This window comes from Vespa velutina, chromosome 10, assembly GCF_912470025.1.
Source record: "Vespa velutina chromosome 10, iVesVel2.1, whole genome shotgun sequence".
In the NCBI taxonomy this organism is placed as follows: Eukaryota; Metazoa; Arthropoda; class Insecta; order Hymenoptera; family Vespidae; genus Vespa; species Vespa velutina.
This window is the reverse complement of record NC_062197.1, coordinates 2,598,469-2,612,838: the sequence shown is the minus strand read 5'-3', so window position 1 is coordinate 2,612,838 and position 14,370 is coordinate 2,598,469. Positions and strand designations below refer to the sequence as shown.

The 14,370-nt window shown below is 33.6% G+C and overlaps 1 protein-coding gene across 1 annotated transcript in view; it reads right to left on the bottom strand.

The window, feature by feature from the left end:
- LOC124952002 (nuclear receptor subfamily 2 group E member 1) overlaps window positions 1-8,722 on the bottom strand; it is a 9,702-nt gene extending 980 nt beyond the window's left edge. Inside the window, exons 1-3 of the mRNA XM_047501214.1 lie at window positions 8,043-8,722; window positions 349-585; window positions 1-181 (exon numbers count right to left, since the gene is read on the bottom strand). The exon at window positions 1-181 is cut by the window's left edge and continues 46 nt beyond it. Coding sequence (XP_047357170.1) covers window positions 1-181; window positions 349-585; window positions 8,043-8,112 — 488 coding nt within the window. The 5' untranslated portion in view covers window positions 8,113-8,722. The remainder of the gene's footprint in view (window positions 182-348; window positions 586-8,042) is intronic.
- Between the last annotated feature and the right edge of the window lie 5,648 nt (window positions 8,723-14,370).

Sequence of the window (14,370 nt, the reverse complement as noted above, 5' to 3'; positions counted from 1 at the left end):
TGATGAGGGGTGGACGGCGCTATCGATACTCGAGGTTCCGTCGGTGGTTTTGGCAGAGCAAGATCCAATGCTGCTGCAGTCGATTGCGGTACTATGTTGCTCATCATATCGGGTTCCTTAAAATAAAGTGCCATTTGACGTCGTAAGGTCGAGTTTCTTGGTCCACGTTCGTGTTGTACGGCTGGAATAATGAAAAAAAGAAAAAAAAAATTAAATAAATAAATGGAATAAGTATACGAAAGAAGAGAAAAAAGTAGAATAGTTTTTAAGTGACTTCCAGCATCGTCGTTGTCGTCGTCGTCATCGTCGTCGTCGTCGTCATTGTCGTTGTACATCATTCGAACTTACCGTCTTTGTTCATGCCTGCTTGAATGCATTTGGCTAATCTACACGCTCGGCACTGATTACGATGAGTTTTATCGACCATACAACCACCCTCGGACTTGGCCTTGCAAACGTATTGTCGATTTCTTCTTATCGACCTTTTGAAGAAACCGGCACATCCGTCACATGCGAATATACCATAATGTTTGCCCGACGAATGATCCCGACATACCTTGCACGGTATATCGTAAAGTATTCGACCTGCGCCAAGGGAGAACACAGAGAAACGAAACGAATGAAATCAAATTAAAAGGATAATTTCAAAAATATCGGTAAAAATCCCAAAATTAATACGAACGAATTGAATAAAAAAAAAAAAAAAAAAAAAAAAAAAAAAAAAAAACAAAAAAAGAAAAAAGAAAAAAAGGAAAGAAAGGACGATATTAAAATGTTAGAAGAAAAATAATCATTAAGAATCTATTATATTACTAATGCGTAATTATTAATACTAATACTAATGTATCAATATCTGTAATATACTAATAATAATATAAATCTATGTAAATTACTAATTAATAATAATCTGTATAAGCATTAAATTATTAATACACATTACTAACGTTTATATATATAATTTATCATATTTCTTTTATTTCTCTATTTTTTTGCTTGACAACAAGGAAAATAAGGATGAGAAAAAGGAGAAGGAGGAGGAGGAGAAGGAGGAGGAGGAGGGAGATAGGGGTAAAGAAGAGAGGTATCAGTACGATCATTCGTATGCGATGAAACGTTTTCATTATCAAAGTTCATTGAGAGAAGATAAAAAAGGTAGATGATGGTAAGGAGGGTTAAAAAATCTCGCATGGCTTTTCAATGGTGGTTAATAACACCAACGCCATAGATATATTTTGCTTTGAAGACTCGTTTGTCAGTAAGTGAAAACACTGGGGGAGGGATGATGATGATGATGATGATGATGATGATGATAATGATGATGATGAGGGGCGATGAAGTGGTTGAGGAGAAGAAGGGGAGTAACATTTGTTGAAAAATCGAATAAATAGATTGAGATTTGTCATTTACAACACAACATGATAGTCATGGTATAATTTAAAAAGCCATTACCATTATTTTTCGATTCCCTTTATTGGAATCTAAGAAATCGAGCAAAGGTAATGGTAAAGGTTGAGGAGAGTGACATTGGAAGGGTGGATTTATATGACGCTTTTACAATACAGGACTACCAAGCAACTCCTTGTCACTGGCACCGCCTACGCCATTGATGCTAAAGAGATTGTGAATGGGACGACTTCAATGGACCGGATGTGGTCGATCTATTCAAAGATTTTAAGTGAGCAGCAAGAAACGCGACACTTCGTCGACTCATATCGTTCCATCTCTCTTTCTCTTTCTCATTTCTCTCTCTCTCTCTCTCTCTCTCTCTTACTCATTCATTCTATTATTTCCCTCTTCACTTTGGAAATCTCTTTATCGATATATACTTTTCTTTATCTCCTGCTAAACTATTTACTTTTTCTAGGTAAAATATGTTAAACGGTCAATACAAATATTTATGTGTGTGTGTGTGTGTGTGTGTGTGTGTGGAGGGGGTATTTATGTGCGTGTGTTAGAGTATAAGAACTGTACGTATCAAGATACTCCTCTCTTTCTTTTCTTTTCTTCTATTTCCACTCTATTCTCTTCATTTCTCTCAGTTTCTTCGATACTGTCATCCGTAAAATCCATAAAATTCCATGGTAATAATTATTCAATTCTAATTTTTGAATTATCTTTTTATTTACACAATACGATAAAGATCTATTAAATAATTAAAACAATTAACATGATTATCGAGTATTCTAATATCCTAGGATTATTCACGATCCTTTATGTATAACGCACATGTTTAATAATTTTTTTTTCTTAAAATAACAACACCACCAAAAAAGAAAAAATAAAAAAAGGAACAGAAAAAGATAGAGATTTGTAAATTAGCATTATTTTTGCCTTCCTTTTTCACTTTTTCTTTTTTCTTTTTTTTTTTAATAAGTTCTCAAACGATCGCGATGTCGATTGTGGGAACAAAAAAAAAAAAAGAAAGAAAAGAAAAGAAAAAAAGATTCGTTCGTTCCTTCGTTCGTAGAGTCGAGTTCGAAGGTCTCTCGAAGGATTCTCCAAGAGCTGTCCGGCTACGCCTATGTATATAATATAATATATATATATATATATATATATATATAAACGTGTATGTATCTATATGCATGAGTCTCGCGGTTCGTACCGAATATAACAGGGGAGAAATCGTCCGCCCTTACAGAGGCCCTTCTTTCCCTAGCCGAGGGAAAGTTTGAAAGCGTACGCACGTAGGCTCGCGAGCGTGCAAGCGTGCCACAGAATCACGCGAGGCTCTTCTTTCTCTTTCTTTCTCTTTCTCTTTTCCTGTCGTCGAGCTGAGACACGCGGGCACTGACTGCATAAAATTTGCATTCGTACTTCGTACAGTACAATATACTACTGTATACGTAAAAGAGACAGAAAAATGTGTGTACGTATATGTAGTAAGTAAAAAAAGAAAAAAAAAAAAGAAAGATAGATAGATAGATAGAAAGAGAGAGAGAGAGAGAGAGAGAGAGAGAGAGAGAGACAGAGAGAGAAATAGAGAATGAAACGCGATATAGTCGTGTATATATACATTCATGTATGGATGTATATATGTATGTTGTATGTGTGTGTGAAAGAGAGAGAGAGAGAGAGAAAGAGATAGTCATTCGCAATTGAATTTTTCATTCGGTTGGTCATAGCCTGTGTTTTACCGGAGGCTCTTAAAGTCCATCATTTTTCCGCTTTTGCAGAAATCGCGCTTATTCTCAAAGTTTCATATGGGATTTTTACAGTGGCCGCCGACAGACAGACAGACAGACAGAGAAAGTGAGAGAGAGAGAGAGAGAGAGAGAAACAGACAGTGCCATAAAGCATCGGTTTTCTACCCCTCTTACCTCGGGTTTTATTACCTATGTCGGATGAACGAAAGCTCGCTTCGCCGATTAGATATCATGATATAAAACTACTGACATTAAATCGTATAATCGGGATCCCTTTTTTTTTTTTCCCTTTCACTTTCTTGCCATTCCTGATATATAATGGTATATCGAAGATGCGATGACGGGAATGGGAATGGTGACGGGGTTGGGTGTGAATGTAATATTTTTCCCAATCAAACACATGACGGTAAAACTCAGGAATTGTATAGTCCAGTTGCCCGAGTTAAATTATTATCGATTAATATTTTTATTAATTAACGATCGAACGAGATATATTTATATATATATATATATAAATGATAAAGATAATGCCGAAGGATCCAACAAGATCAATTCAACCCATCTCGCTTCACAAATCCACCATTTCACTCTTCTCACCCACCTTAACCTTCTCACCCATCTCAACCTATTCAACCATCTCTATCTTTTCATCCACTTTCACCCTTCACCCGTATTTTTCGATTTCTTGCCATTTTATATTTTCGATGCGTGCTGTACACATTGTATGCACGTACACATGCATACATATTTTGCTATATTTTGTTGTGTTGAGTTGAGTTGAGTTGAGTTGAATTGAGTTGGGGGAAAAAAAAAAAAAGAAGAGAAAAAGAAAAGGACAGGACCGTATATTAGCGATTTGAAATCGTGGAAAAAGAACAAAAAAAAAAAAAAGAGTTACTGACCGTCGCTTCGCGAAGGGTAAGAGAAAGAAGGAAGGAAGGAAGGAAGGAAGGAAGGAAGGAAGGAAGGAAGAGAGAAAGAAAGAAACAAAAAAAAAAAAGAAAAGAAAAAGAGAGAAAGTAAAAAGGGGTTGGTTGGCCGTGTATATAAAAGACACGAAGTTTTACGTGTGGTAAACGAAAAATCGGGAAAAAAAAAATTACAAGTTCACTTTTTTCCCTTTACGAAATTATACTTTTACCCCGTTACTTTACTCCAGTTAATTATAGGACAACGTTATTCGTCGATGGAAAAAAAATAAAAATAAAAGAAAAAGAAAAGAAAAGAAAAGAAAAGAAAAAAAAAAAAACGTTGTTCCAAAACTTTTCTAAATCATATTTGGTCAGCCCTATTGAAGTTTTCTTCGGTTTTTCCTTTTTTCTTTCTTTTTTAATCTTTCGCATAATATTTTTTATCGTAAGAACAAAAAAAGAAAAAAAGAAAAAAAGAAAAAAAGAAAAAAAGAAAAAGAAGAACGCAAAATAGTACTTTGCGTCCCGTATTAATTATTACAATTAATTATTACGATTTAATTTAATGTATAATAAATTACGTACGAAAGGGCAAAAATTAAAAATAATGGAAAAGAGAGAGAGAGAGAGAGAGAGAGAGAGAGAGAGAGAGAGAGAGAGATAGATAAATAGATAGATAGAGATAGAGAGATAGAGAGAGAGAAAGAGAGAGAGAGAGAGAGACAAAAATAATTAAAGTAGATAATCGATGAGCAGGTGAAAAAAGAGCAATTAGGATGACATCATCGTTCATCCTAAAAAAACAATCGACCATAACGTTTCCCGGGCCATCAGGTGGTGATATAGTAACGTAGGCGTTACTGAAGCATGGGAATTTTCTGACATGTGTTCGTAGTCATATCGATACGCGATATCGATGTTGTTCTATATATCTCTCTCTCTTTCTCTCTCCCTTTCTCTCTCTCTCTCTCTCTTTTTAAACTACATAGATAGTACACGCGTGTATTACATTATGTTATACTTTATCGTATCGAGTTATATGTAGGGTGCTTAGACCGTATTCATCCGTCATCTGCGATGTTTCACTGTGTTTTAAACACCCCCCTCACTCCTTCATCCCTCCTCCTTCTCCTCCTTCAACCCCCTTCGAAGTTTCTCTTTTTTAACATTTAGCCCTTAAATTATCGTCCTTTTTTTCTAAACGATTCGTCTCTCTCTCTCTCTCTCTCTCTCTCTCTCTCTCTCTCTCTCTCTCTGTTCAGTCATAAATGAATTTTTTAATCCAATAGAAAAATCACTATCAATAGTTATTTTAATGGAAAAAAATATACGTATTATCTAAGGATAAAATTTCAATGGTTTCGTTTTGTTTTCATTATTATGCCGATTATCATAATCGTTTGAATAAAATTTATATGATTGTCGAAATTATTACTTTTACTTTGATATCCAGTTAATGGATAAATAATGTTGGAATTTTAATTATATGTTTTATTTATGAACGAATTATATAACGTTGGTAAATTTTTACTGATTAATTTTGATAATGTTAATATTTTATGATCTAAATAAAAAACAAATATATATATATATATATATATATATATATATATATACACACTACTGAAAATTCTGAAATTGTCCATTGGTCAGTCTAAATTCATATTATTTTCGTTATATCAATTTTCTTTTTTTTTTTCTTTCTCTTTTATATATTAAAATAACAATTACTGCAAATTTTAACACACTTGACTCATTGATCAAAATACATCAATCCAATGTAATAATAAATAAATTAATTAATTAATACCTATACGTATATAAATAATAAAGAATTTTGCGTATGAATTATCGGCGTTTATATGAGGATTGTTAAAAAAAAAAAAAAAAAAAAAAAAAAAAGAAAGAAAGAAAGAAAGAAAATCAATAAGGAGAAAAAAGAAAGCGCAAAAAATTTTTAAATCAAGTAGCGGAGATTCTTGAACAACTGACGGCCGTCGAATGATCATCAGTGATGCATGGCAACCTGTTAGCTCGTCCACCCACCCTGATTCCGCGTTCATATCGTGGAAACGATTACACCATCTGTCATAATTTTCTCATGGACGAGTTCTGTCGGGGCGGGGGAGGGGGAGAGCGGGTGGATAGATTACGAGTCATTTAAATGTCCCGAAAAAAAAAAAGAAGACAAACGTGATCGGCTCACTCATTTAAATGCCACATGCTTTTTATTTCACACGAGAGATCACACGACGAGATCGTACGTAAATATAACATGTGAAAACTTATGCGAAGATGATTATCGATAAACAAAGTGATCGATGATGTTTTTGTTTGCAAAAAGAAAAACAACAAAAAAAGGAAGAAAAGAAAAATATTTTATATATATATATATATATATATATATATATATATATATATATAAAATAAATAGAAATGTTTGTTTGTTTTCTTTTTCTTTTTTTCTTTTTCTTTTTTTCTTTTTGTTTTTTTCTTTGAAGAAAAGTTCTACGACATGAGGAAAAAGAAATTAAATGCATAAATGTGTTTTTTTCTTTCTTTCTTTTTTCCTCTCGTTCTCTCTCTCTCTCTCTCTCTCTCTCTCTCTCTCTCTCTCTCTCTCTCTCTTTAATCGAAACAATTAAATATTTATAAAAAAAAAAAAAAGAAGGAAAAAGAAACGCGCAGATTTTCACCAATTCGAATTTACAAAATCAAATTTTATTCGATTCCAAGATAAAATTTATTATTCCGAATGAAAATAAAATAAAAGAATTAAAAACCAACGAATCTTTCTAATCGCATTTTGTTTTACGCAAAAAAAGAAACACAGATAAAACACTTTTGTCTAAAACATTTTCCTTTCTTTTCTTTTTCCTTTTTTATCTGGTATTTACTTTTTACGATATTTTCTTTCTATCCCTCTTTTTCTCTCTCTCTCTCTCTCTCTCTCTCTCTTCCTTTTTCTCTTTCTCTCTTTCTTCTAAAATAAAAATATAAAAACGATGAGTAATTTCTCTGACAAAGAAAAAGAAAAAGAAAAAGAAGAAATTTTTCTTTTCTTCTTTTTTCATACGTCAAAAAGAATAATGACAGAAAAAAAGTGGCAATTAAAAAACTTTCTTATTGTTTTGATTCATTAGAAACAATAATAATAATAATAATAATAATAATAATAATAATAATAATAATAATAATAATAAAAATAAAAATAATAACAACAACAATACTACAGATAGAAGGGAAAAAAATTTTATGTCCATTTTTAATTCTTCATGAAAAAAAAAGAAAGAAAAAAAAAAAAAAAAAAAAAACAAAGGAAAAAGGAAATCCAGAAAAATGTCTAACGGAAAAAAAATGTCTAACGAAAGGACATATCTAACGTAAGAAAATAATATATGATTTAGATAAAAATACATGTCATAAACATATCCAATGAACATGCTTGTCAGGTATATACATCTTAAAACTAAAACTGTCAACATTGAAATGACCCTCAATTTCAGAACAAATATTATTCATTGTAATTCTTTGTAAATAAATTGTAAATAAATAAAATTAAAGTTATATTGAATGTTGTTTTTTTTTTTTTTTTTTTTTTATAGCATATAAATGACTAACGATAAATTTAAAATGATATAGAAAATCTATTCGTTCTGCATTGCATAATGGATATAATTTAGTAATACAACAAAATTGTTTACTCTATTATTTATTACGTATAAACATCAACGAGAGATTTATCTTCTTCGAAAAGAGATTTAACATCTTAACGATCGATTTAATTAACAACATTTCTCTCTCTCTCTCTCTCTCTCTCTCTCTCACTCACTGTATGTATACACTATGTACCTTATGTTTTTTGTTTCTATAACGTCAACAGCATCAACACGTATATGATTATCCACATTCGTCGTTAGAATGAAAAACAATAAATAAATATCTCTTATCTAAAAAAACGAGATAACAATCATGGAAACCTTACTGGACGAGGCTGGTGGTAACTTTGGTTGAGTAACCGGGATGTGTCCCACTTGTTGTTCTTGATTCTGCATTTTCTCTCTCTCTCTCTCTCTCTCTCTCTCTCTTCCGTTATTATCTCGTTATAATAGTCCTTATGTATATATGTATATACGTATATGTATATACGTATATGTATATAATCTTCTTCACAACACTTCTTGTCTCTCTCTCTCTATCTGTATCATAACAGAAACGAGAGTTAAGACAAAATTTCACGTAACAGTTTCAAACTTTTAACTGGCATATTTCGAAGGAAACGGGAGCAAAAAGATAGATAGATAAAGTAAGAAAGAAAGAAAAAAAAAAAAAAATAAATAAATAAATAAATAAATAATAGAGTAACAAAACACATCGGTCTTTAATTTCAACGAACGATCCGATCAACAAATAGAAAACGACAGTAACAACGACGACAACGACGGCGACAACGACAACAACTATGACGATAACGATCGATGAATGAACGTTTAAAAAAAAAAAAAAAAAAAAAAAAAGAGAAGGAGAAAAAAAACAAAGAAAAAAGAAAAAAAAAACAAAGAAGGATACGATTACACGAAAGGGATGGTTAAACGCTTGGAGTAGAGCTAAGCACTAGCGAAACTCCGACAACTGACTAGTCGACGATGAATCCTGACTGACAACCATCGTTCTTGGGACTTTTTGATGCCAACTACCCTCCCGAACCTTTTCGAAGTACAAGTTACGTGGATAGCGCCATCCGATTGGCCGACAGTTTTCCTACCATAGAAAAGGGCGTTACTTTCGAAAGGAACCGGCTGTGCTTCCTTCCCTCTTGAGTCAGGGGTTGTACGGGATCGGGTGCTTCGACGGGACGAAGGATAACGACGAGGGATAGATGGGTGGGGTGAGGTGGGGTGGGGTGTGTAGGGGAAGGGATAACGCTTTAGACGTCGAGTTAGAGGGGGATTTCACCTCCGTACGTCCTAAGGGAAGCTCAGATTCATCCAGAGACACCGGCTCAATCCTTCTCTCTTTTTTTCTCTCTCTTTCGCTCTCTCTCTCTCTCTCTCTCTTTCGTACACCCCGTTCGTCGGATCTCGCACCCCACCCATCATTCTATTTGCACCCCCTTCCTCTTTCTTACTACTCGTCACACTCTGTTTTTCTCTGTTTCTCTCTCTCTCTCTCTCTCTCTCTCTCTCTCTATATATATATATATATCTATCTATCTTTCTCGGTCTTACGTTGAGATGGATAAAATTTCAAACGTTTTATTCAGGAATAAAATAGTCAATGGTTTTCGATTGATTAAATATCTATTATTTTTTTCAAGAAAAATATTTATATATATATATATATTTAATTAAATATTATATATATATATATATATATATATATATAAATTTTTATCTACCTTTCTCTTTCTCTTTTTCTCACTCTATGATATAATATAAACAGAATAAATAAAGCAGATGGGCTCCTGACTCTCTGACTCCATCTTGAATTATCTCATGCTTCTCATCCCTACTAAACATGAACCCTCAACCAATGCGTGCGAGAGAGAGAGAGAGAGAGAGAGACAGAGAGAGAGAGAGAGAGAGAGAGAGAGAGAGAGAAGGATCTAACACAGGGGCAAGTTTGGGCACGAATTACGCGAAGAATTCGCGTCATAATAACCGAGAGTAATATCATCGAGATAGGATCTCTCAATGTTACGTGTTCTTCTACCCTCTATTTAGAATTTTACGAATCGATCCTATCATCGTGTTATTAGTTATCGTTCTTTTATAATATCTTACAACATAAATGCACTATATATATATATATATATATATATATTTTTTTTTTTTTTTTCAATTCAAAAAGAATCTCACACATTTTTAATTGTGTACAATATCATTTAAAACATTTACGACGTAATCAAAACGATTATAATACACGTCGAATATGATATAAAATATAAAAAAAAAAAAATGCTAACATCCTTATAGAATACCGGATGAAGGATAGACATATTCAATGGTAAATAGAGATGCATCCCGTGAAACGTTTCGAGCCTTCGAAGAATATCAATGTGTAGATCATCGAGGTAGGCCGTATACGCCATTGAGGAGATCAAGGATCGACCCTAACTCACCGACAAATCTTGTTCGGCCGAGCGTGTTCATTGAGCATCGTTCGTTTTTGCCTTCGTTGCCAATATGCACTGTGAGTTAGAAAGAGAAAAATAGATAGATTATCCGTGTAAACTGTCCCTAAAAGATTTCTTTCCAAAAGTACGTTCTTGTATTCCCTCGTAAATGCGTATAGAAATACTCACACACATACCTACACCTACACAGACACACACACTATATATATATATATATATATATATATATATATATATAAAAATACGCATATAATATGTGTATATATATATATGTATATAAAATGGAGGGACTAAAGAGAGATTCGAGTCGCTTTGTCAAAAAGGCAAAACGCGGCTTAAACGGCCAGTAATAGGAGCGGAATCAAAATAGAAAATTGTCTAGGAATTCAGTACCTCAAATTTTCTATCCGTCGGTGAGGGAAGAGATCCTTCGCGCGCGTTTTATTTTCTAAAGGATCCTGGCCGACTCACCGATGTTGTTTTAGGATCTAAGAATGAACTATGTTAGAAAGGCTTCTAAGATTCTTTTCAAAGCGTTTGTTGTTTAGGAAAAACTATATTTGATCGTGTCTCATTGAGAAAATACAAGAACAACCAGATCAATTACATATATTTAAACATATATATTCATTAAACACTTTATTTGGATGTTATCATTGAAGAAAAGAACAAAAAAATGAAAAAAAAAAAGAAAAAGAAATAACAATAATAATAATTAAAATATTAACTATAAATATTATTATGAGAATTATTTGTAATTTATTATTGACAATAATTTTAATTGATTTTCTCAAAACTTTTTTTCATATCAAAAAATAATTCAACTATTGAAGAATGTTAGAAGAATATTAGAAGAAATAATAATGATAAGAGAACGACGATAGATAAGGTAGATACGATTTTCTCTTTCTTTTCCTTTTTTTTTTTTTTTTTTTTGTTCAATTCCGAAAGTATTAATTTATTTTTTATTTCTTTTATTAGTCATAATTTTTTTCTTTTTTTCTTTTTACATATATATAAAATTCTCAGTCGGCTAAAATGTCGGGAATGTTGTAAAAAAAGAAAAAAGAAAAAGAAAAAAAACGAGAAATAGAAAAAGAAAAAGAAAAAGAAAAAGAAAAGGAAGGCAGAGGAAAAGAATAGAGGTTCTTTTAATACCTCGAGAGAAAAGACATGAGAGAGAGAGAGAGAGAGAGAGGGTGATATACACACACAGACACACATATACAAATAACGACAATGGCACGTTCGGCATAAGATAAATACCAAGATAGGACGCCGATAATAGGGTCATTTCATAAGCGGTACAAAGCCAGTTTTAGTAAAAGTTCAGCCTAATCGTGTCACCAATATCGCAAAGTAATTCGGATCATCGAATAGGATTCGTACCATGGAATTATATAAGTAGTTCGTGTCAACGGGTGGTCTTGAGATGCCGAAAGAGAAAAAAGAGAGAGAGAGAGAGAGAGAAAGGAGAGGGAGAAGGTTGCGGTAAAACCAAGGAGTAAAGTAAGGACAGCATTAGGCTGTACCATGCTTAGAATTTAAATCTAAAACTGCGAAGTACAGGTAAGAAAAGAAGCTTCCGATCGTTGTGTGAAAGAAAGAGAGAGAGAGATAGAGAGAGAGAGAGAGAGAGAAAACGAGATAGATAGATACAAATAGACGAAGATAGAAATAGTAGTAGAAACTTCTTAGGATGCCGCTATCTCTCGCGAAAATCTCTCGACCATTCCCTTTTCTAGTTCATTGCCTGTTTAGACTAATCCCAGCGCCGCCTAACAATTGTTTGCCCCTTGTTTTACTGGTATTTCATTTAACGAGGTTCCAAGTCCTTTTAAAACTTTCTTTTTTTCCGCCTCTAACTCTAACCCCCCTTCACTCCCTAACCCACCCATCTAATTCTTCGGAATATATGCTTATATATATATATATATTTTTTTTTTTTCTTCTCTGGGTGGGGGTATTTGACAAGATTTTTTTTTATTTTTGTTCTTTTTTTTTTTTTTTTTTTTTTTTTTTTTAATTTTTCTTGTCTCTCTTTTCGAGGCAAATATTGGAATTTCGCAGTTGAAAATCTTGAAAGGATCTAAAGCAAAATACTAACTTGCGATTTTGTTTTGTCACAGATTATTATTTCTTTTTCAATCCTTTCTTTTCCTTTCTTTTTATTTTTATTTCTTTTTTTTTTTTTTTTATCCTCGTGCAAATGATCACGAATAGTAAATTTGATTGAAAAAAATAAAAGGAAAAAAGAAAAAGAAAAGGTTCTCGTTGAAAATTAGGTTGAAGAAAAAAAAAGTAAAATGGGCGCCTTCTTATTCGATTGTTAAGTCGTAGGAAATAGTCCGGACAAGTTTCGAAATAATCCCATGGCTATCATACGGTTGACTTGTCAAGTATTATGGGATCACGAATCGCGAAGTACTGTTAGTACTCTTAGGTGGTCCCCGACGAAGGAAATATCCTTGAGAGAGAAAAGTGAGAGGGGAGAAAAGTAAAATGAAAAGAGGAAGCTCTACGCGTTAATGGAGGATAAGCTCGGACTGGAATCTTTTGAGGTACTGACTCTATCTTTTTGTTTCTGATCTACTCACCTGATGCTTTTTCATTTTCTTCTTCTTTCTCTTCGTCTTCGCCATCTTTCCCCTTTTTTTCCCCCTTTTTCTTCTTTTTCTTTCTTTTCTTTTTCTTTTTTTTTTTGAGGGGACGAGAAGGGGGGGGGGAAGGGAAGGGGAAGGGAAAGGGGATTATTCGCGCAAAGGAACTTCAAACGATTCACCGTCATAGTCATTCTCGTATTTTTCATTTCGAATAAAACGAATTTGTAATAACACGTTAAAAAGGAAATTTGTTTTGAATCGTTCTCTTTCGATTCTTCCTTTTTTTTCTTTTTTTTTTTTTTTTCTTTTTTTTTTTTCTTTTTCTCGTTTTCTCCCGTTTCGTTTTCTCCACAACGATCGATCGTTCATTCCGCGAAACAATTTCTCTACAATTTGTTTTTATTTCAATCGTCGAAAGGTAATGAATAAAATAAAGAGGAACGAAGGCGCAAAGCTTTTCTCGAAGGATTCACATGTTCCTTACGTCAGTCGGAATAAAAAGAGAGAGAGATGATAAAAAAAAAAAAAAAGAAAGGAGGAGGAGAAAGAGAAGAAGAAGAAGGAGGAGGAGGAGGAGGAGGAAAGAGAATGATAAAAAAAAGAGAGAGCGAAAGATCTACCTGCGATATAGTCGAATCTCATGGCGCTTCCGGAAATGCTTTGTTTGGCCGCGGGCGGGTATTGAATGACGCGCGTTTCAAACTAAAGAAGCACTTCGTCAAAAGGCGATTCGGCTCACGGCGAGGAAACGCAAATAAAAAGAGAACCGATAGTTCTCGTACTAACAAGAGAGAAAAAGAGAGAGAGAGAGAGAGAGAGAGAGAGAGGGAGAGAGAGAGATAGCGTGTACGTATGCGTATATATAAATATATACGTGTAAGAGTGAGATAGATAGAATGGTTAGGGGCTTCTCGGCGAAGAAATTCGAGAAGCTGAAGAGGCAAAATGAGAGCTCGGTGCGGGCCTTTCGACGTGCAACGAATAAAATAGCGTACACACACGACGCACATATACACAAGTATATATATGTATATACATGTATACGCACACGCGTGTATAAGAGAGAGAGAGAGAGGGAGAGAGAAGGAGGGGAGATGTTTGACAAAGAATCGACCGTCAGCACTGTCAGTAACGACGAAGGACTCGTGTTACGTCACTGGCTGGCCCCGTTGTGCTTTTTCAGGACGGCCATTCAGAAGGTTTGCTCACAGTCAGCTTACAGTAAAGCGAACGAACGAGAGAACCTGGTAGGAGGCGAAAGGTTCTTTTGGATTCGTAAAGAGAAGAAGACATCTTTTGCTCTTGGCTCTTTAGTCTCTACCAGTGGGAGTGGCTTGAGAACTTGAAGATGCGCTCTCCTTTTTCTTTTTCATTCATCAACGTACGAGATTAAAGAGGAAAAAAGAATGAAGGAAAAAAGAAAAGAAAAAGAGGAAGAAGAAGAAGAAGAAGAGGAAAGAGGGGAGGAGAAGGAAAAAAGTGTGGAGAAGAAGATGAAAAAACCCTTTGAATAAAATTCGATATTTTATTCTATTTTATTTTATTTTATTTTATTTTATTTTATTTTTATTTTT